General features: G+C 35.8%; 1 protein-coding gene and 1 pseudogene across 2 annotated transcripts; both read right to left on the bottom strand.

The window, feature by feature from the left end:
- Positions 1–11,140: 11,140 nt before the first annotated feature.
- LOC110638593 (GDSL esterase/lipase At4g10955-like) lies at positions 11,141–13,069 on the bottom strand (annotated as a pseudogene).
- A 434-nt stretch (positions 13,070–13,503) lies between these two features.
- LOC110638621 (GDSL esterase/lipase At4g10955) lies at positions 13,504–15,073 on the bottom strand. Of its 2 annotated transcripts, XM_058152889.1 has the most exons (3): positions 15,028–15,073; positions 14,683–14,796; positions 13,504–14,552 (listed from the first exon to the last, which is right to left on the bottom strand). In XM_058152889.1, exons 2-3 carry the CDS (start codon positions 14,745–14,747, stop codon positions 13,565–13,567), a joined length of 1,053 nt encoding a protein of 350 aa, XP_058008872.1. In that variant the 5' UTR covers positions 14,748–14,796; positions 15,028–15,073; the 3' UTR covers positions 13,504–13,564. The 2 variants fall into 2 exon arrangements, with proteins under 2 accessions (XP_058008872.1, XP_021644928.1); XM_021789236.2 differs by lacking the exon at positions 15,028–15,073 and having other exon boundaries at positions 14,683–14,956.
- Positions 15,074–21,898: the final 6,825 nt, after the last annotated feature.

Here is a 21,898-nt window from a genome sequence, read left to right on the forward strand (position 1 = left end):
TATGAGGAAGCCTCTGGAAGTTGAATCATCTCCATAGCCCACCGGAGCCATCGCCGGAACCACCGCGCACGGTGGCTGGCCGCCGGTCATTGGTGACATTTGCCGGATCTGATCATACCACCATGTTCCTCTCCTCTTCCTCAGTCCATAGGTTGTCTCGGATCGTCGATCCAACGGTCGGATCGTCATAGATCTGACGAAAAAGCTTGAAAAACCCGAAATTTCTCTCCTCCATATCTCACTTATCTGACCTCCATTTGCTGCAAAATTGGTATCAAAAGAAAGCTCTCGGAACAAGCTTTCCAATGCCACCTGAATCTCCTCGATCGGACGTCAGATGAAGCCGGAATCACGCCGGAAAGCCGCTGCCCACTGTGCGCGCGTTTTCTCTCTCTTCTCCCTCTCTTGCCGCCGTTTCTGGTGGTTCTGGCCGTCGCCGGAGGGTCGCCAGCCGGGTGGGGAGCCGCTTGGGAAGTCGCCGGCGGATCACCGGAGAAAGAAAGAAGAAGAAGAGATGGGAGGAGAGGAGAGAAGAGAAAATTGAGGGGGGGGGGTTCCTCCTCCCGTTTTTTATTTTTATTAAAAAGGCTGGCTGTGACAGTGGAAACCCACTGTCACATGCCAAAATCCCATCATTCTTTTTTTTTTTTTTTCTGGATGTTACAATTAAATTAAAATTTTATTAATGTATTTTGTGACTTATAATTGCAGCTAACAACTTACAACTGAAAGTTTTTATTTTTTATTGCTGTGAAGTAATATTATTTATTTATTTATAAATGTCTATACTTTTTTTTTTTTAGATTTATAGATGGTAAGTGTAAAATTATTTAGATGTCTTCTATTATATCTCTCATCACTTATAATTTCCTTTTTTTTTATAGGATTAATTTTATTCCACCCTTAAGAAAATATTTAAACTAGGCCTAATTACTGTTATCAAACTCTAATCATATAATTATCCCAATAAAACATACACTATAATCTAGACAAAATCAGTTGAGGAATTAAAGTGTACTCGATCAACCCTAATCCTTCCGGGAATTTAATCTTCTCCTTAATTTATGTCATGTTTCCAGGTAACCAAACAAAAACCTTAACTATATTGGCATAAATGGAAAAGAGAAAGGAGAGAACAATGAGCATTCAACACCTATTCCAAATTTCTAGTTTTTCACATATGTTATTTATGATCATGGATATTTCTATAGAGGAGACGTTCATGACTTAAACTATATATAATTAATTAAGTCAACTCAACCATAGGCCACTTCCATGCGGATTAATATTCAAGTTATCAAATTTCGTTCCACTTGCAGGTCTCCTAGGGCTAATTATTAGATGTACCGAAAACACTAAAAAATAATATTTTTTTCTCTCACAAAAAAGTAGACCCTTCTTATAATAGAGAGACCGAATCTTACATAATTGTGAAAGATAATATATATACACCGGATATACCTAATAATTTCCCGTCTCTGAGACCCTAACAAAGAACCACCTAGTTTCATTGGTGGATGCATTGACAAGAAGAGAGGCCAATTGATTTTTTTTTTTAAATTTTGTTCTAGATATATTTCTCTTAAATTTAGACACTTCATGTAACATCTATAATTTTTAAATTAATTATTTTATGGGTAGCTATTAATATTTTATATTATTTAAATTTTGAGAAATTATTTGAAATTATTTGAATTTTTGAAATCAGGTTCGATTTTTTAAAAATATAAAACTTTAATGATTTTTAAAAATTTATTTAAAGACCACGTAGTAAAACTAAAAATATATTTAGACCCTACGAATTTTTCTGAGTTTTATAGAATTTTTTTGAAAATTTTTTGGTCTCGTTTTTTATCCCAAGGCAGCATAAAAAATTGAATTTTTAGTATTTTGAATCGAACCAAACCGAATCAGACCGATCGAATCGAACCTGTCCCTTCTTTTTTTTTTCTTCTCCATTCCTCTCTCCCTGACGCCATTTTCTTCCTCTCGTTTCTTTCTCCTCCCTCTACCTCCGCACTGGACAGTCAAGAGGCTTAGAACCAGAATTAAGTATCTAGAAAAGCCATAAACAAAAATTAATAGCAATTACATGAAGGTTAAATGTAAATCAAGAAAATAAGACATAATAGATTAAATGAGCCAGGGCCACAGCAATGGGTGACCAAAACGGAAAGTGACTGCGAGGTCAGTCGCTGTTCTATTGTCGAGTGGGACATTGTGACACCTCAGGCCTAAGCATTATTGCGAAGCTAAGAGTATTATGAAAATCATAGAAAAGAACCAAGAACCAGTTTAAAAAATTGAATCAGAGTTCCGGAAGCAATTAAATTTTACTGGAAAAAAAAAACGGATCAGACAGGTAAGGGGCAATTTGGTCAATTTACCCTTAGAAGTAACTTTTGGCCTAAATGTCGAATAAAATGTAGGAAATTAAAATATTGAAAATTTAATTCAAAGTTAAGAGGTGAGGGAAAGAAAAAGAAAAAGAAAAAAAGAAAAATGACATCATGCATGATACAAGCATGATGCCATAAATATTAATATTTAAAATTAAAAATTTTAGGGATAAATTCTACCAATTAAAAGAGAAAAGAAAAAGAAAAAAAAAAGTGGTCTTCACTTCATCTTCTTGCCATCCCAACCTCGTCTCTCTCCTCTCTCTCCCAAAACTCCATTAAAGCTCATTTTGAGCTTGAGCAACCCCCTAAATTAGCCATAAAACTCTTAGTTCCTCTTAATTAATACTTGTAATTGGACCTTGGTAAGAAGCTTGGAACAAGAAAGAAAGGGAGAAATTGAAAGAAATAGAAGATTATAAATTCAAGAAAAAGGTTAGTCATAATTCTTCAAATCTCTCTTTATATTTATGCTTAGGTACTTCAACTAAGTTAAAATTTGTGCAAAAGAAAATAAAAATGACATGTTATGGGAAGGGAAGAAATTTCGGCCAGCTTGAGGTTCATGGGATTTGATTGAATTTAATTGAATTAAAGATGTAAGCAAGTTTGATTTAATGTGTAGATAATGTTTATATACTTTGATTTCATGATTTGAAGCTATTGGAAATTAGGGTTCGTGACATTAGGGAAATTGAGGAAAAATTTAGGGAAAATGGTAAATTGATGCAATTTGACCTAATTGAGGCTTGAAATGGTCAATTGGCACAAAATGGAGTGTGTTTTAATGGTTAGAAGTGAAATGGGATGGTGAATGTGTAAGGGTCAATGCTGGCAGCTTGACCCTTGCCCATTCAAATGAGTATAACTGAAAATTGGTTGCTCCAATTGGTGTAAGGCCAATTGGAGATGAAAACTAAGACCCAAAGCTACAATTTTTATGCAGAAACCCAACCCTAAAACTGAACATAAATTGGTGAAAAGTTAGGTTAAATCCGAATTTAGGTACACTGCCCTGTATAAAACTGATCATATGAACAGTACTTATTTAAATGGTCATAACTTTGTGTAAAAAGATCCAAATGACTTGAATTTTATACCGATGAAAAGCTTAGACATAGCACTACAACTTTCATGAAGAACACAAACTCAAATTCTGATCATAACCCATTCGAAAAGTGAGCTGCAATCAAGGCACCAAAGCCGCTGAACCAAATTCTACCCAGAATTTCTGGGTTTGGAACCAATCCAGCCAGCCACCTTAGAGTTAACATAACTTAAGCTAAAAAACTCTAAATGGAGTGATTCAAAAAGGAAATTAAAGCTAAGACATCAACGAACAACTTTGATGAATGAAAGTTGATCAAATTTCCACTGTAGACAGGCCAATAGAACAGTACAAATAAGTGACCCGAAACTGAAATTTTGGGATTTAACCCTAATAAACTTTAAATTGAATTTGGCAATCAATGCCAATAAAAATATGACTCAAAATGTAGTGTGTGGGTGTAATTAAAATTAGTATATCTATTTAGTATAAAAAAGTCAATATTTTGACTTAAATAGTGAATGAATAGTAACCCCAATATGCCAAACATAAAGAACTCCATTTTAAGCAAATTTAAAAGTATGATCAAGTGTGTATGAATTCAATTATTGGATTACTTATGAGGTATGGTATTGAAACACTGTAAATTGTATGTTTCGGTAGAAGAGAATACCAGAAAGGATAAGAAAAAGTGAGTCAAGGCCTAGAGGCGACTCATACGAGATTTGGACACAATAAATTTTGATTGATTGTCTTCTACTTGAAAACCTATTTAGATGTGCATTGTGAACAATTTGTATTAAGTATGGTTTTGAGAAGTATTGTGTTGCCTACTTGTAAATTGAAATTCGAAATGAAAATTTGCTTAGTGTTTGGATGAAATGTTTGAATAACTTGATTTTGAATTGGTTTTGGATTCACACTTAGCATGACAGTATTATTATATTCCTCCTCCATTTATGGGGTTGAGATAGACTATTTTTCTCCCTCTCTAGCATGCCAGTTGAGGTTGAGATCGGATGAGTACTCATATAGCTAGCTAGCTAGCCATTTCCCTCATTGATTTTGATTAGTGGGGTTGATATTGCTTTGTCATGGTGTCCAACATGGCTTTGATCGAAAATTTTGTGTCATGACGTAAGTTGTGTATGGATTGGCAATACTGTAATTTATAAATTATTTTAACAAAATGGTATTATAAAAGTTGACTTCAATCTCATGAATTATGATTGTGAAATGGTTTAAATATGTACTTATTGATGTATGTTTTGATATTCAACATCTTTAAATTTTTATTGTGCACCACTAAGTAAAAGTTACTCAATGATAGATTTTATTTGCTATCGCAGATAGGGGAAAGGATAAAGCAGCAGAGTGAGTTGCTTTGGTGTCAGGAAGACATTTTGAGGATTTTTTTTTTCCGGGTATATTGTTTATACCCTTGTAATCTATTTTGATGTAAATATTTTGTTCATATGTATCTATTGTGTTAGTCAGGCAGTTGTATAGTAAATATTATAATGACGCTATTATTGGTTTTCTTTCCTTGTATTTAAGACTTTTGTATGTAAATCAGTTTAAAAAAAAAATAAAATTGATGTTATTTTAAAATGTGTTAAATTGAGAATGCTTGGATATTGAAAATGTATTGAGTTAGTGATGATTGAAATGAATTTGTGTTGAATTGAGACTTGGTGAAGTTGTGGTTGAGAAAAATACTTTGGAAGTGTTTTATTTGCAGGATTTGAGGAATTGTTTTCTTAAAATACAGCTAGCACTCTGCTAAAATTTTTATAAAATTTACAGAAAAAAAAATCGAATTAAACAAAATTTTCACTTATGACATAAACCCCACTTAAAGGCTTTTAATAATGTTTTAACATTAATTTTCAAATTGAATTTGTTTAAAATCTCTTGTAGTGTATTTAATAGATTATCGGTCGGCGAAGTTCGATAATTCATTAAGTATACTATGGGGATCATGTTATGCCTTACAGAGGGGTAAGGTGTGACACATAGGCTCCACCAAGATGTACCATAATGTGAAAGATAGCTACTGGTGAAATGGCAAAAAGAGAGACATAGCAGACTTTGTGTCTAAGTGCTTGACTTGTCAGAAAGTGAAGTTTGAACACCAAAGGCCGTCAGGGAAGCCGCAAGAGCTCTATCCGTTCGAGAAATAATGAGATTGCATGGAGTTTGCTTCCATAATATCTCGAGAGGGCCCCAGTTCACTTCTAGGTTTTGGAGAAAGCTGTAAGAGGCACTTGGCACGCAGTTAAACTTTAGTACTGCCTTCCACCCTCAGACAGATGGGCAGTTCAAAAGGATAATTCAAACACTAGAAGACATGATTCGTATGTGTGTTCTAGATTTTGGAGGTCAATGGGATGATGAGCTACCCTTGGTGGAGTTTGTCTATAATAACAGTTATCATTCCAGTATCGGGATGACACCCTATGAAGCGCTATATGGTAGAAAGTGTAGGTCTCCTCTGTGTTTGACGGAAATGGGAGAAGCAAAGGTGCATGATATAGACTTAGTGCAGTACACTTCAGATATGGTTCCTTTAATCAAGGAACGATTGAAAATAGCTTTCAGTAGGCAAAAGAGTTATGCAGATCCCAGACGGAGGGATGTAGAGTTTGCAATAGGCGATTACGTATTCCTGAAGGTTTCTCCGATGAAGGGAGTTATGAGATTTGGAAAGAAGGGCAAGTTGGCACCTCGGTATATTGGACCTTATGAGGTTACTGATAGAGTTGGAGCAGTTGCCTATCGATTGGAGTTACCACCCAACCTTTCTCATGTTCATCCTATATTTCACATCTTCATACTCAGGAAATACATACCAGATCCCTCTCATGTGCTACAACTGAATACAATAGAGCTGAAAGAAGACTTGACGTTTGAGGAGCAGCCAGTAGCCATAGTGGACTACCAAGTGAGGCAACTATGGTCGAAACAGATCCCTATTGTTAAAGTGTTGTGGAGGAGCCAATCAGTAGAAGAATGCACCTGGGAGTTAGAACGAGACATGCGTAGCAAGTACCCGTATTTGTTCAATATATAATTATGTTCTTTTATTCTGTCCTGTGTAAAAATTCGAGGACAAATTTTCTGTAAGGGGGGAAGAATGTAATACTCATAATTTTTAAATTAATTATTTTATGGGTAGCTATTAATATTTATATTATTTAAATTTTGAAAAATTGTTTTAAATTTTTTGAATTTTTGAAATTAGGTTCGATTTCTCGAAAATATAAAACTTTGATGATTTTTAAAAATTTATTTAAGGACCACGTGACAAAACTAAAAATATATTTAGACTTTATGAATTTTTCTGAGTTTTATAAAATTTTTTTGAGAATTTTTGGGCCTCGTTTTTGGTCCCAAGGCAGAGTAAAAAATTTAATTTCTGGTATTCTAAATCGAACCAGATGAATCGAACCGATCGAATCGAATCGGTCCCTTCTTTTTTTTTTTTCGTTCTCCTTTCTTCTCTCCCCGACTCCATTTTCTTCCTCCCGTTTCTCTCTCCTCCCTCTCCCTTCGCACTAGCCATCCCTCCCCCACCCCTCCCCATGCCGTCGCCGACCTCCCCTGCCCTTCCCCTACCTCCGGCAGGCCTCCAGGCCACTGAAAAATCACGCCAAACTCCTCTCCGCACACGCGCATTTCATTTCATCTTCCCGGTCAAAATTCGGCCGATCCGGCCATCAATCAGACCGGGTCTTATCCCAAAACACATTTATATCTTGAGAGCTTTCCATAGACACCAAGAATATAAAAATTCATCGAGCGGGTTGTCCAATTTTTGCTTGGAAAGTTTTAGCCCATTTTGACTTTTGGGCTAGATTTCTTGAAAACCGTAAACCCCACAAAAAATCCGAGAGTATCGGAGTCTCCACTCTTCGAGAGTTTCGCGGCAATACCCATTTTAAATTTTTTCGATACTATTTTTTGGCGGTGTTAGTAGTATGCCCTAGAGCATATCATTTAGTATGTATCTTGTACATAGTTTATTAATAAAAGACATTTTTACTTTTTCGTTTACATAATATATTTATGTGTAATAGAAAAGGTCCATTAATATTTTGTTAGAAATTCTATTCTTAAGTTGTTAAGAATATGAGTGATAGCATTTCTAGCACAAAGTATCATAAATAGGTTCACAATCGAGGATACTTCACAATAAGGACATGACTTATCCAGAAAGATTGTAATCATGTTTGTTCCCAAGTTATTCATATGAGATGTAAATAAAATGGAATGGTGAGTCTCATACTATATAACAAACATGATAGGCACTTATACATGATAAGTAGGCTGAACCAGTGACACTTATGACAAGCACATGGAGTTTACTCTTGTCAATGCATTGTCATAAATCATATTAGTGCATATAATCTTTAGACCTGAGATAACACAATTATCTTGTATATAGATGGTTTGAGTTTGATACTGCTTTCATACTTATACTGTGTATGGGTATATTTGGCATGTGTTGACTCCTACTAATTATATATGGAGATAGGTGTTGATCAAGATGGAATCTGTTCCTCTAAGTAAATAGAGATAAAATCTTATATTCATTTAATTGTTCTTGATGTTTCAAGTTCATGGCCAAGACAGATAGATTTAATCAGAAAAGAGTTTCTGATAAGAAAATCTTTTTAATCAATAACTGGAATTAAAAGATAATATAATATTAAGCAAATAGGGTTTGACATAAACCATGACTCCAGCTCGAATTGGGATTTTGTAACAACGAGATTCTAGTGCATGGTAACATATGATTATATGTTTATTTAAGATAAACCTTATTACTAATTGGGTGATCATGGCATGCTATGCTAGGTGTTAATCATGGCCTATGAGGTGCATAAAATGATTTAGAGAAATCATTTATGATAAGAAAGAATTCTTATAATATTAAGAGTTGATATCATGTCTCATTGCCAATTAGTGATAAGCCTAGTAAGTCACATATATACACAAGTAATCACCAAATTAAATATGATTTAATTAATTAATTAAAGAGTTTAATTGATTAATTAAATAAATTTAGTTTGCAATTAAATTGTAAAGTCCCTAGCATGACATGAAACCAAATCTAGATTATTGGATGTACAGTATAAATTAAATTTATATTTAAAGTGTTAAATATTAATTTAATTAATGAGAAATTAATTAATAGAGATTAATTAATTAATTTATATTTGATATAAATTGATTAGAAAAAGAGAAATAATAATTTTGGATTGAGAACTCAAAATTATGAGTGTTTTGGTTATTTCACAGGTGACATACTATATAAAAGTTAGATCTAGTTGGATTGTGGAAGCGGCGAATCAGAAGAGACGGTCCACTGGAAGAGCGACGGAAATGGATGGAAATGAAGTCATGGGAATTGAAGAGCAAGTACCAGGCTTTGGACACGGATTCAAATCGTTTAATGGATTTGATCGGAAGTCTTAAGAGGATGTCTTTGATGATATGACGACCAAGAGGAGAAGGAGGATCGGAATTGTTAGCCATGGATTCCGACGATAGTCGCTTACTCTTCATAGAGAGAATCACAGCGAGCTCTGAGAAATATAAGAGAAGGGATTTAATTTATACTTTTATTTCTTAGGGAAGGAGAGGTTTGTTAGGGTTCTGACTTCTGGGTACAAAATTACAAATTATTTCTGTTAATCACTGGAAAATTAAGGTTAAGGCCCAAATCATTCGGTGGCTTCTTTGGATTTTTTGGATAATTGTAAAATTTGTTAAAAAAGGGTTAATTAGGGCAAAATTTAAATTAAACTCTATTAAAAAATTATTGCAATTTAAACTCAGTTTTTTTAGTTATAATTTTTGTATTAAGGAAAACACGTGATTAATAGAGGGTCTGTTTATTATTATTATTGAAATTACTGTCGAGACAATTACCTTTAAATTATATTAGTCAAAAAGTATTAAAAAATAATTTAAAATTAAATTTGATAAGTTTTAGTTATAAGAATATTAAAATAATAAAATAATTTTTCTCAAACTGCTCCTTTTAATAATATGTAAAATGATGTTTTTATTCAAAAAAATAATTTAAACTCTTTATATTCATAAAACCAATTTGAGCTCTTTAAACGCAATGCTAAACAGGCACGAAGTTTTTACAATTGCAAGGCAACTAATCATTTAAGTGTGAATTACTAGTTATTATATTTTAATAATATAAATTAATATATATTTTTATAATTATATTATAAAATTATGTTAATAATTAAATTTTTAATTAATTATAATTTTATTTCAATTGATAATAATTTTTTTATTGTTTGAATTATAAATTTCAAAATTTTTAAAAGATATTGTAAAAAAGAAATTTAGATAATCTTTTTAATATGAGATAAGTTTTCGATAGTTGAAATTTAAAAAAATTTAAAAATTTATATTTAAATAAGATAAGATTTTTGATAGTTGAAATTTTAAAAACTTAAAAACTTGATGTTTAAATGAGATAAGATTTTGATAGTTGAAATTTAAAAAACTTAAAAACTTGATGTTTAATATAATAAGTTAATTTTTTATATAAAAAAATATAAAAATAAAAATAATAAAAAGATTGTTCTACATGTTAATTTTTTTAAGCAGTTTTAAGTCCTGTTTGGCATTTAGTTTCAGAGTCTGAAATTGTTTCTGAATAAAAGTACCATTTTAAATACTATTGATAAAAGCAGTTTGAAAAAAATTATTTTATTATTTTAGTGTTCTTATGACTAAAATTGATCAAATTTAATTTTTAATTATTTTTTAACACTCTCTAACTAGTATATTTAAAAAAAGTGATTCTTTCAACAATAGTTTCAACAGCAATGCTAAACAGGCCTTAGTAGTTTATATGACACACTCTTATAAACCAATTTTAAAGTTTCAAATTTAACATATATAAATATTTTTATATCATTTTTATGCTTTTAAGAGATGAGTTAATTAATTAACTTGAGAAAACAATTTCACCAAATTTTGTTATACTACCAATTTATCTTTAGAGTAAATCAAGTTTAATCTTATCTTCTTCTTTTTTTCTTAAAAAAAGTTTAACCTTGTCTTTATCTTTAAAAAAAATATAATCTTATCCTGGATATTATCTAATTTAATTCAATAACTTTTTTTACATAAAATTTTCAATTTTTAATATTGGATTCATAGGCTATTTATAGTATATTTTTTATTTAATTTTCGAGTACTTTAGAGAAATTTTTACATGCTAGTGTGTTTTGCATTAAGATATTTTCATTATATTTTTTTATTATTTCAGCAATAACATAATGATTTTTGTACATTGGAATGATAATGTAAGCACGATGGGAAAAGAAAGATGACAACAACCGGTGATTTTTCTTTTTTATTTTTTTCTAATGAAAATTTGTTGCCTTATCCATTACATTGAAAGCTCTTAAGAAATTTTGTTGCCACTTGCAAAAATGAAAATGATGTGTGTTTTTATATGTAAAGAGACCATAATTGAACTGCTGAGAATGCTTTCAGATTAGTTAATGAGATTGAGAAGTAAGTGAATTGGAGTTGAAGGGCTCTAATGTAGGAGCATGAATCATACATATTCTGCGAAATAAACTACAGCACATGTCCCAATGGTTGAGCTTGATTAGCTCAAGCTCATGCTCCACCTTGGTGGGAATTACTCTAGGAAGGAAAGTTGCTGAATCCTTCAATTGAATGTTTGATTTATACAGAAAGTAAAGAATTATTTTCAGAGGTTTCAACTAAACAGTGCATCAGATCTAGTATTAGTATTGCATGTTAAAAACTCCAATGCATTAGCTGAACTTGTGCTGTTCGCTTTGAAATTTTAAATTAGGATTCCACCACTGGTGAATTCCATGAGCTTGTTTAAAACTTGGAGATTCACTAAGATTAACAGTCAGATATGCTGAAGGAATTAGATGCGATGGTTCTGAATCCCTCCCTGGTGCACCTAAAAGCTTACTCCCAGCAGCCAATAGTCTCTCAAATTTTCCAGTTCTTTTGCACAAAATACCCAATATACTTTGAGCAAATAGGATCAGCTGGATTTACAAACAAGTAAGGAAGCCAGGTAGATAATGCAACAAATGGATCTTCTAGCTGAGACCGCTGGCGGTTACCCTTTAGAGCAACAGCAAGTCCTGCTTTTACCATGCTGCTTGTGAAGTGGATTCCATGCTTCAGCTTTTGATTCTTGATTCTTTCTATTGGGAAGAGAGGAGTGGTGGATTGAACAAGTAACTTTCAATAGGAATACCCATCGTGGCCATTTTCTTTCCTCCGAGTAACGCAATAGCCGACCCCGAAGAATGTCCAGCTAACCAAACATTTGTTGCTCCAGCTAAAGCAACGATATTCTGGAGAGCTTGCTCTGCAAGCTGGAAGCGGGAGCTTCGATGAAGTTCGTTGCATAGGCAAAGGAGATCCAGTTCAAAATCCCGTAAAATAGACCCTCGCTTTTTGATCGTGCCCCGAAAGGCAACAACAAATCTTGGGGCATTTTGGGCAGAATGAAAAGCGAAGTACTTGAATTCATATACGGCACCAAAGATGGAGCCATCAACATCTATAAGAAGATGATTCAATTGAAAATGGAAGAATTCCCACCAAGGCGGAGCAAGAGATTGAGGGCCTTGGGGATTCTGTTAGACGGTCATGTTCTAGAATGTATACTCCCTTGGCCAAGCTTGCAGCAATGGATGTTCGATGATGAAAATTATTCCTGAAAATTATTATGGTAGAGACATTAACAAACCAAATATACCAGTTCTAAGAGGTAAAAAATTAGCAGAGTAACTTGTGGAATTATCTTCTATGAAGGATGGTTGGAAACAGTACAAATGCCCATGAAAAAGGTCAAGCCAAAAATATCCTAATTTCTAAGAATCTCTTACAAAAAATGAGTCTTACCAGTCGACAGAAGCGAGATGCACAGGCCCCGAAAGACTGAAAATTTCTCTCTCGGAGGTAATTGGCTCCTCTTTTCCTATAATCCTTCTTCCATATATCCCCAAATCTGATACAGGGCAGAAGAAAGTCATATGATCAACATAAAAATAACAAATCCTGCGGGAAATTATTACATTACAGAGTGTCTCTTTTATCTTGCCCAAAACATTTTGTCCAAGCCAATATGGAAATTGATAGTCACAGCTCTAATCAACAGTGAAATTGTCCATTTTTGGGTTATGAACCAACTTTCCATAGGCTTATTATCTGTATGTGCTGCAGTTCATATCATAGAACGTGTATGAAATTACAGTTCAAAAAGAGCTAAAAACAAGGTCATGAAATTAATAAAAACAAAAGGCAAGCAATTGAACTGGCATAAAACTGGAGGCAGAAAAAGAACCCAATTGACAGCTAAAATTGGCAACATTCAACACATATGAACAGAAACAACAATAATGAAGAAAGAACTGAATCAAGACGTCCCTATACACAAAGAGAAAGTAAATTGTCGGCATCCAAACAGAAAGGGAGGATGCTTATCACTAGAGAGGCCCTTCCTCAATCTAGAAAGAGAGAGAGAGGTTTCGTGAATAGCACTAACAGTACGTTTACAAATGCAAGTTGTCCTAACACTTTCTTTTTCATTTTAATGTTCGACTTTCTTTCTTTTTTGTTTCTTTAACCAACTTTAACGTAAAAGTCAAATAATAAAATGTTTGAAATTTTTTCATTAATTATTTCTCATGGTTCTATCCAATCCAAATATATATATATATATATATATATATATATATATATAACTAATTTTATATTATAATAAATAAAATTTATACTACTCACATTTTCTTTGAAAAGTCTATTGCATAATTCTTTAAATATTATTTGTACAATTATGAATATGAAGAAAAAAAATTAAATTGATAAAACTTGTAAAATGAAATTACATGAAAATTTCCAAGTCCAATAATCAAACAAAGAAAAAAAAATAAATTATCCTATTTTGTAAAAAAGAAAAAAAAAAGAAAAGAAATTAAGATGGAATCTAGAGTCTCCATTCACATTTCTTCACACTTTTCCACAAAGCAATTCTTTATTCATACACAAAGAACTTTGAACAAGATGCATGCATCAATTAATTGAACGAGAATTCCTCAAATTCTCCTGAAACATCAGGACTCCACCATTGTTGAATTCCATGAGCTTCTCTGAAATCAGAATACCACTGCTGAACTGGACAAGGTTTTCTAGAACTCGAAGCTCCTCCATTAGAAAACCTGTTAACAAATAGCTTCGCTGAAGGAATTAGATGCAGTGGTTCCGATTCTTTCCGTGATGCAACTTTGATCAAACCTTTTAGGGAATTCATTGTTGCAGTCCTCTCAATTTTTTGTAATCCTATCTTCTCCATCATGATTCGAGATCTGAAATATTCAATGTATCCTGAACAAATATGATCCTTTTTGTTCACAAACAAAAGGGGTTTCCAATTAGATAACCTAGCAAATTGATCTTGTCGATCTTTGTGACCCTTTACAAGGACAGAAAGTCCTGCGGCAGCCACGCTGTGTACTACATGGAATGTATTCTTGAGTACATCATTCGTAAATCTTCCTTCAGAGAGAGATAAGAATGGTGGATTGAAGAGGAAAGTTTTGATATGGCGATCTCTTTTGGCCATGCTTTTCCCTACAAGCAATGCAAGAGCTGAACCTAGAGAATGGCCTGCTAACCACACATTTCCAACTCCAACTTCACCAACCGCAGAAACGACAGCATCTACTGCCAGCTGAAACCTTGGCGTAGTATGAAGTTCATAACAAAAGGTCTTGAGGTTCATCTTGAGATCCTGAAACATGATTCTTGATTTGAGTATTGTCCCTCGGAATGCTATAACAATTTTTGGGGCATTTCGTGTTGACCTGTGAGAGGACTTGAGTTCATAAATGCACCCAGAGACAGATTTATCAGTGTCCTCCAGCTTACGTCTTAGCTGAAAATGAAAAGAATCCCACCATTGACTGTCATGGGCCTCCTGCCTATTTTGCAGGCGATCATGCTCTAGATTGTACACTCCTTGAACCAAGCACGCTGAGATCATTCTTTGGTAATTTTTATCATCCCTGAACAAGTATCACAAGTTCGAAACAGATGAAGTAGATTTTCATAGAAAACAGACTAAGAGAAAGCTTTATGTTGATCGACCAAATGGCCTACATATACAAATACAAAAGTTGGGAATAATGTTCATACCAGGCAGCGGCAGAACAAGGTTGGGAAGGCCCTGAATCGTTGAAAATTTCTCTATTAAAAGACATTATCAATTGCACTACTCTTCTCTTTTCAGCAGAAGTCTTCAATGGAAATCTGCTGGGTAGGAAAAATGTTAAGAACTCTAATGGCATAATTATCCCAACAAAACATATAATATAATCTAGAGAAAATCAAATTAAGGCGCCTAATTAGTCCCTAATCCTTCAGGGGATTTTTTTCCCCTTAGTTTCTTTCATGTTTCTTGCCAACCAAACAAAAACTGTAAATATATTGACATTAAAAGAAAAAGGAGAAATGAGAGAAATGAAATCAAACCTTACTTACCTCTTAGAATTTTAAATCCGCAATGAATTGAATATCCAATGATCTCCGCGCGCGCGCACACACATATATATATATATAATATTAATTACTGTTCATTTTTGTTTAGATTTAATCATTATAAATTTAAGATGTAGAACTATCTATTTAATAAGTAAACCTATCATATATTTTAAATTTTGAATTCATAATCATATACATAGAAAAAGAAAGGATGACTTAGACTAATATAATTAACTAAGTCAATTCAACCATACACTTCCAGCTGATTATCAATTTCGTTCCACTTGCAGGCGAAGAACCATTTAATTAGTTGAGTTAATGACTGATGACTTGGCATATGATACCTACCTTGTGACTTTTTTTTTTTAATTTAAATTTAAGATTTTATGTTTCTGAAAATAATTTTACTGTTATTTCTGAAAATTTTTTAAATGTATTATAGGTCTTATCAATTATGATTTTGACATGTAAAATCTAAATAATTTCATATTTATCAATCATAAATGTATTATCTACTCGTAACATTACTCATAATTTATCATATAAAAATAATAAAATTATTAGATTTCTATTATTTTTCGTGATACTATGAATGACAACATAGCGATACCATTCCAAATTCCCTCCAATTATATATATATATATATATATATATATATATATATATATATATATATATATATATATATATATATTAATGCAATCTTTTTTTTTTTTTCAAAGCAATTAGGAAGACTCTGAGAATTTTGTCTCAAGTCAATGCGTGCCATTTTTGGGTATTGTCCCTCGGAATGCTATAACAATTTTTGGGGCATTTCGTGTTGACCTGTGAGAGGACTTGAGTTCATAAATGCACCCAAAGACAGATTTAGCAGTGTCCTCTAGCTTAACTGTTAGATGAAAATGAAAAGAATCCCACCATCGACTGGTATGGGCCTCCTGCCTATTTTGCAGGTGATCGTGTTCTAGATGGAATACTCCTTGAACCAAGCACGCTGAGATCATTCTTTGGTAATTTTTATCATCCCTAATATCACGATCCAACTTATGGGCCGGACCGGCACTAGGACCTGGGCCAGCATAAAGCCCCCGAGGCCCGTAGTAAGCCTAACTATTCATTAATTCAACTCTAAGGCCCATTTGGGCCCAATTTCAAGAATTCAATCGGACGGAGTCCGGCCATAAAGTGGACCTTTCAACGGGGAGTTTTTGACTCACCCGACCTGTAAACAAAATATATCATCACTTGGGGAGCTCAGCTCACCCTCCACATACTCAAATCAACATAAAGATAAATGGGAGCTCAGCTCCCTCATCCAGTCCATCAAACATGCATATAATAATTTTACAGGTCCACATAACAATTATATTACAGACCCGAATCATTTAAATATTTCTAACACATGCGGAAAATCTAGGAGTAAATAAAATTACACAAATATTGAATAACAACCTGCGAAGAAGAAAAGCAGGTTAACCACAATAAAATCCTCCTGTAGCCTGAAAAAAATATTGAACAGGAGTGAGCGTTCGACTCAGAGAGTAAAATATCAATTTTAACCATAATCTCTATAACTATCTAAAACTAATGCACCCTGTAGAGTGAAATGCAACATCAACAACATTTTCACATCATAACATCAAAAAGGTAATTTGGAGCACTCACACACCCTGTAATATCAATCATAATATATGGGAGCTGATCCCCTATACAGCTCTCTTAAATCCAACCTGGTGCCAGCGAAGAACTCAAGCCGGACTTTCGCTTAATAAACCAAATCGGGGGTCCCAGCGAAGAACTCAAGCCGTGACTACCCCCCGAAGGATCGGGTCCCAGCGAAGAACTCAAGCCGTGACTACCCGTCCTATCCATAGTCCACACCACATCACACGCACGCCAACGCACGCACACTGCTCCAAATTACCACAACAACATCCATGGCACGTTAACAGTTATGAATGCAACATAAATCGTGCCTAGAGTTTAACTACATAAATATATGCATATAAGTGATGCATGGGCATGCTTGAACATATAATAATATCGAAATTACAATTAAAATTAATATTTTACTCACAGACTTGATAACGGTCACTTTGGCGGCTGGGCGGAAGAAGAAGGTTGTCCCGGCTCACCTGACAATTACATCACAATTATTTAACACAATTGACTTAATGCAAATCATGAAAAGACCAAATACGTCCTAAGTCGTACCGAAAATCCGGCAGAGTCTCCCCTATACCTAGGACCTACCCAACCTGCAAAAGGGCTCAAAACACACTTCTATATTCGCAACTCATACATCCACAATTCAATCATATCACACAGCCCCTCCTGGGCCCATCAAATCAGTCATCCATCACAATATGTAAAATTTCAATTTAGTCCTTATAATTGATTATTTTTGCAAAAACTGCCCAAATAAGCTCTAAAAATTCTAAAACTTTGCCCCGCAGTCCTTAGCAATATTACTAGGCTATTGCAAAAAGAATCGTAATTTTCTGAGCTACCACGAATATTTTATGGATTTTTAATCCTATTTAAGCACTAGAAAATTAAGAAAAAGCAAGGTTCGGGTTTACCTTTGCCGATTCCGACCTCGGGAACGCGCTCGGGACGTCTGACAATGGGGGGGTAGCCAAAACCTCGGTCCAATTCGGAGACTTTTCAGGTAACGTGTCTGTCTGGCCCGAAATTTGCAAACTCGGTCAACTGTCGAATTTCCTCGAATTGAGGATACCTACACGAAGCCCACAATACGGGGGTTAGTATAAAATTTTTACGAAATTTTCTAAGCTCATTTAATGCTCGGAAAGACAATGCGAAGTTTCGTGGGACCCACCGAAAAACAATGTCGAAAAATTTTGAAATTATATCCCCGCAAAGCTCTCGACGAGTGGAGCGCTCTGGTACTCTCGGTTTTCTCGTGGAGTTTACGGTTTGTGAGAAATCTAGCCCGAAAGTCAAAATGGGCTAAAACTTCCCGGGTAAAAATTGGACAAACCGCTCTATGGATTTCGGTGTTCTTGGTGTCTATGGAAAGCTCTCGACGAGTAGATGATTTTAGATAAAAGACCCGGTCCAATTGGTAGCCGGATCGGCCGGATTTCGATCGAAAAGTCGAGGAGTCGTGCGCGCGCTGCTCGTCGCTTCTGGAGCCGTTTTCCGTTCGGCGACAATGGCCGTGGGGAGGAGGCGAGGCGCAGCCGGCGAGTGGGGCGAGGGAGGTGGCAGTGCGGCAAGGGGAGGAGGGAGGAAAGAGAAAAGAGAGAGAGAAGGGGAGGAGGTCGGACGCGCGCGGGGAAGGGAAGAAGAAAAAGAAAATGCCGGTCCGATTCGACTTGTCCGATCCGGTCCGGTTCGATTCAGTCGGTTCGATTTAAGATACAAAATTTTGAATTTTTACTCTGCCTCGGGACCGGAAACGAGGTCCAAAAATTCCGAAAAAATTCCAGAAAACTCAGAAAAATTCGTAGACTCCAAATATATTTTTACTTTTGCCACGTGGTCTTTAAATTAATTTTTAAAAATCATCAAAGTTTATATTTTCGGAAAATCAAACTCGATTTTTAAAATCCAAAAAATCTCAAAAAATTCCTAAAATTTAAATAAAATTAAAATACCAAAAATGCTCATAAAATAATAAAATTTAAAATTTTGGGGTGTTACATTCTTCCCCCCTTACAGAAAATTCGTCCTCGAATTTTACACAAGGCAGAATAAAGCACATGATTATACATTGAACAGATAAGGGTACTTGCTACGCATGTCCTGTTCTGACTCCCAGGTGCACTCTTCCACTGACTGGCTCCTCCACAAGACCTTAACCATAGAGATCTGTTTTGATCTTAGCTGTCTCACTTGGTAGTCCACTATGGCTACAGGTTGCTCCTCAAATGTCAAATTCTCCTTTAGCTCTATTACATCTGGCTGTAGTACATGAGAAGGATCTGGAATGTATTTCCTGAGCATGGAGATGTGAAATACGGGATGAACGTGAGAAAGGTTGGGTGGTAGCTCCAACCGGTAGGCAACTGCTCCAACTCTATCAGTAACCTCAAAAGGTCCAATATACCGAGGTGCCAACTTGCCCTTCTTTCCAAATCTCATGACTCCCTTCATCGGAGAAACCTTCAGGAATACATAGTCGCCTACTGCAAACTCCACATCCCTCCGTCTGGGGTCTGCATAACTCTTCTGCCTACTGAAAGCTGTTTTCAATCGTTCCCTGATTAAAGGAACTACCTCTGAAGTGTACTGCACTAGGTCTACATCATGCACCTTCGCTTCTCCCATTTCCGTCCAACACAGAGGAGACCTACACTTTCTTCCATATAGTGCCTCATAGGGTGCCATCCCTATGCTGGAATGGTAACTGTTGTTGTAGGCAAACTCCACCAAAGCTAGCTGATCATCCCATTGACCTCCAAAATCCAAAACATTCATGCGAAGCATGTCTTCCAGTGTTTGGATTGTCCTTTCTAATTGTCCGTCTGTCTGAGGGTGGAAGGTCGTACTGAAGTTCAACTGTGTGCCAAGTGCCTCCTGCAACTTCCTCCAAAACTGAGAAGTGAACTGGGGCCCTCTGTCAGATATTACGGAAGCCGGAACTCCATGCAATCTGACTATTTCTCTAATGTAGAGCCGAGCATACTGTGCCACAGAGTATGTAGTCTTCACAGGCAAGAAGTGAGCTGATTTGGTTAGACGGTCTACAATTACCCATATCGAGTCATATCCTCGCGTGGTACGAGGCAACCCAGTCACAAAATCCATAGTGATCATTTTCCACTTTCATTCTGGGATTGGGAGCTCTTGCAGCTTCCCTGACAGTCTCTGGTGTTCAAACTTCACCTTCTGACAAGTCAAGCACTTGGACACAAAATCTGCTATGTCTCTCTTCATGCCATTCCACCAGTAGCTATCTTTCACATCATAGTACATCTTGGTGGAGCCTGGGTGGACATTATACAGTGTGTAGTGTGCCTCTCGCATGATTTCATTCCTGAGGTTGTCCACATCGGGCACACATATCCTAGAACCTTGCACTAGGGTGCCATCATTGGCAAATCCAAACTCACCACCTTCACCTTGCTGTACTCTTTCTATGATTTTCATCAATTGTTGGTCTCTGTGCTGAGAAACTCTAACTCTGCCTCGCAAGTCTGGCCTCACTGAAAAGTGAGCCAATAATAACCCCTCATCTGAAAGATCTAGGATTAAACCTTTATCCATCAACTCATGTACTTCCTGAATCAACGGTCTCTTCTCTGCTGAAATGTGCGCCAAACTGCCAGAAGACTTCCTGCTCAAAGCATCTGCCACTACATTGGCCTTCCCAGGGTGGTACTGGATGGTGCAATCATAGTCTTTCAGAGGCTCCATCCATCTCCTCTGTCTCAAGTTTAAATCCCTCTGTTGGAAGATGTACTTCAAACTCTTGTGGTCGATGTATATCTCGCACACTTCACCATACAAGTAGTGTCTCCAGATTTTTAGTGCAAAGACTACAGCCGCCATTTCCAAATCATGGGTGGGGTAGTTCTGCATAAGCCACTACTTTTCCATTCTGCATCAAAACACACCCTAGGCCAACTCTGGAGGCGTCACAGTACACGGTGTATCCTTCACCACTCATAGGTAGTGTCAACACAGGGGTGGTGGTTAGACACTCCTTAAGCTTCTGGAAACTCCTATCACAGTCATCTGTCCAAATGAATGGAACATTCTTCCGAGTTAACTTAGTTAGGGGAGCCGCTATCCTGGAAAAATCTTGCACAAATTGCCTATAGTAGCCAGCCAGACCCAGAAAACTTCGTACCTCAGTGACTGTTGTAGGCCTAAGCCAATCAGTTACAGCTTCAATTTTCTTAGGATCCACTTGAATGCCATCACTAGAAACCACGTGTCCCAAGAATGAGATGCTTTCTAGCCAAAATTCACATTTTGAAAATTTGGCATATAGCTGGTGCTCCCTCAAAGTCTGCAACACCATTCTCAAGTGCCACACGTGTTCTTCCTCTGTCCGAGAGTATACCAAAATGTCATCTATGAATACGATGACAAAACGGTCCAAAAATGGCTTGAACACCCTGTTCATCAAGTCCATGAAGGCTGCTGGTGCATTAGTGAGTCCAAAAGACATCACCAAGAACTCATAATGACCATATCTTGTCCTGAATGCCGTTTTGGACACGTCCTCATTCCTGATTCTCAACTGATGGTAGCCTGATCGCAGGTCTATCTTGGAAAAGAATCTAGCCCCTTGGAGCTGATCAAACAGATCGTCGATCCGAGGAAGTGGATACGTGTTCTTCACAGTCACCTTGTTCAGCTGTCTATAGTCAATGCACAACCTCAATGACCCATCCTTCTTTCTCACAAATAGAACAGGAGCACCCCAGGGTGAAGTGCTCGGACCTATGAAACCTTTGTCCAATAGCTCCTGTAGTTGCTCCTTTAACTCTTTCAATTCTGCTGGGGCCATCCTGTAAGGTGGCATTGATATGGGGTTTGTACCCGGAACAACATCAATGCAGAACTCTATTCCCCTTTATGGTGGCAACCCTGGAAGCTCTTCAGGGAAGACATCCATGAATTCTCTGACAACAGGAACATTTTCTATGTTGACACCTTCTACAGATGTATCTCTCACCAATACCAAATACCCTTGGCATCCACGGCTCAACATTTTTCTAGCACTAATTGCTGACACCAAGTTATATGGAGCCACGCTTCTGTCACCATCAAAGCTAAACTCTTCCACACCAGGTATGTAGAAATACACCTTTTTGTTCCTGCAGTCTAAAGTGGCATAATGAGTTGCCAACCAATCCATCCCCAAAATTACATCAAAATCCATTACTGGTA

Source organism: Hevea brasiliensis, chromosome 9, assembly GCF_030052815.1.
Source record: "Hevea brasiliensis isolate MT/VB/25A 57/8 chromosome 9, ASM3005281v1, whole genome shotgun sequence".
NCBI classification, from domain to species: Eukaryota; Viridiplantae; Streptophyta; class Magnoliopsida; order Malpighiales; family Euphorbiaceae; genus Hevea; species Hevea brasiliensis.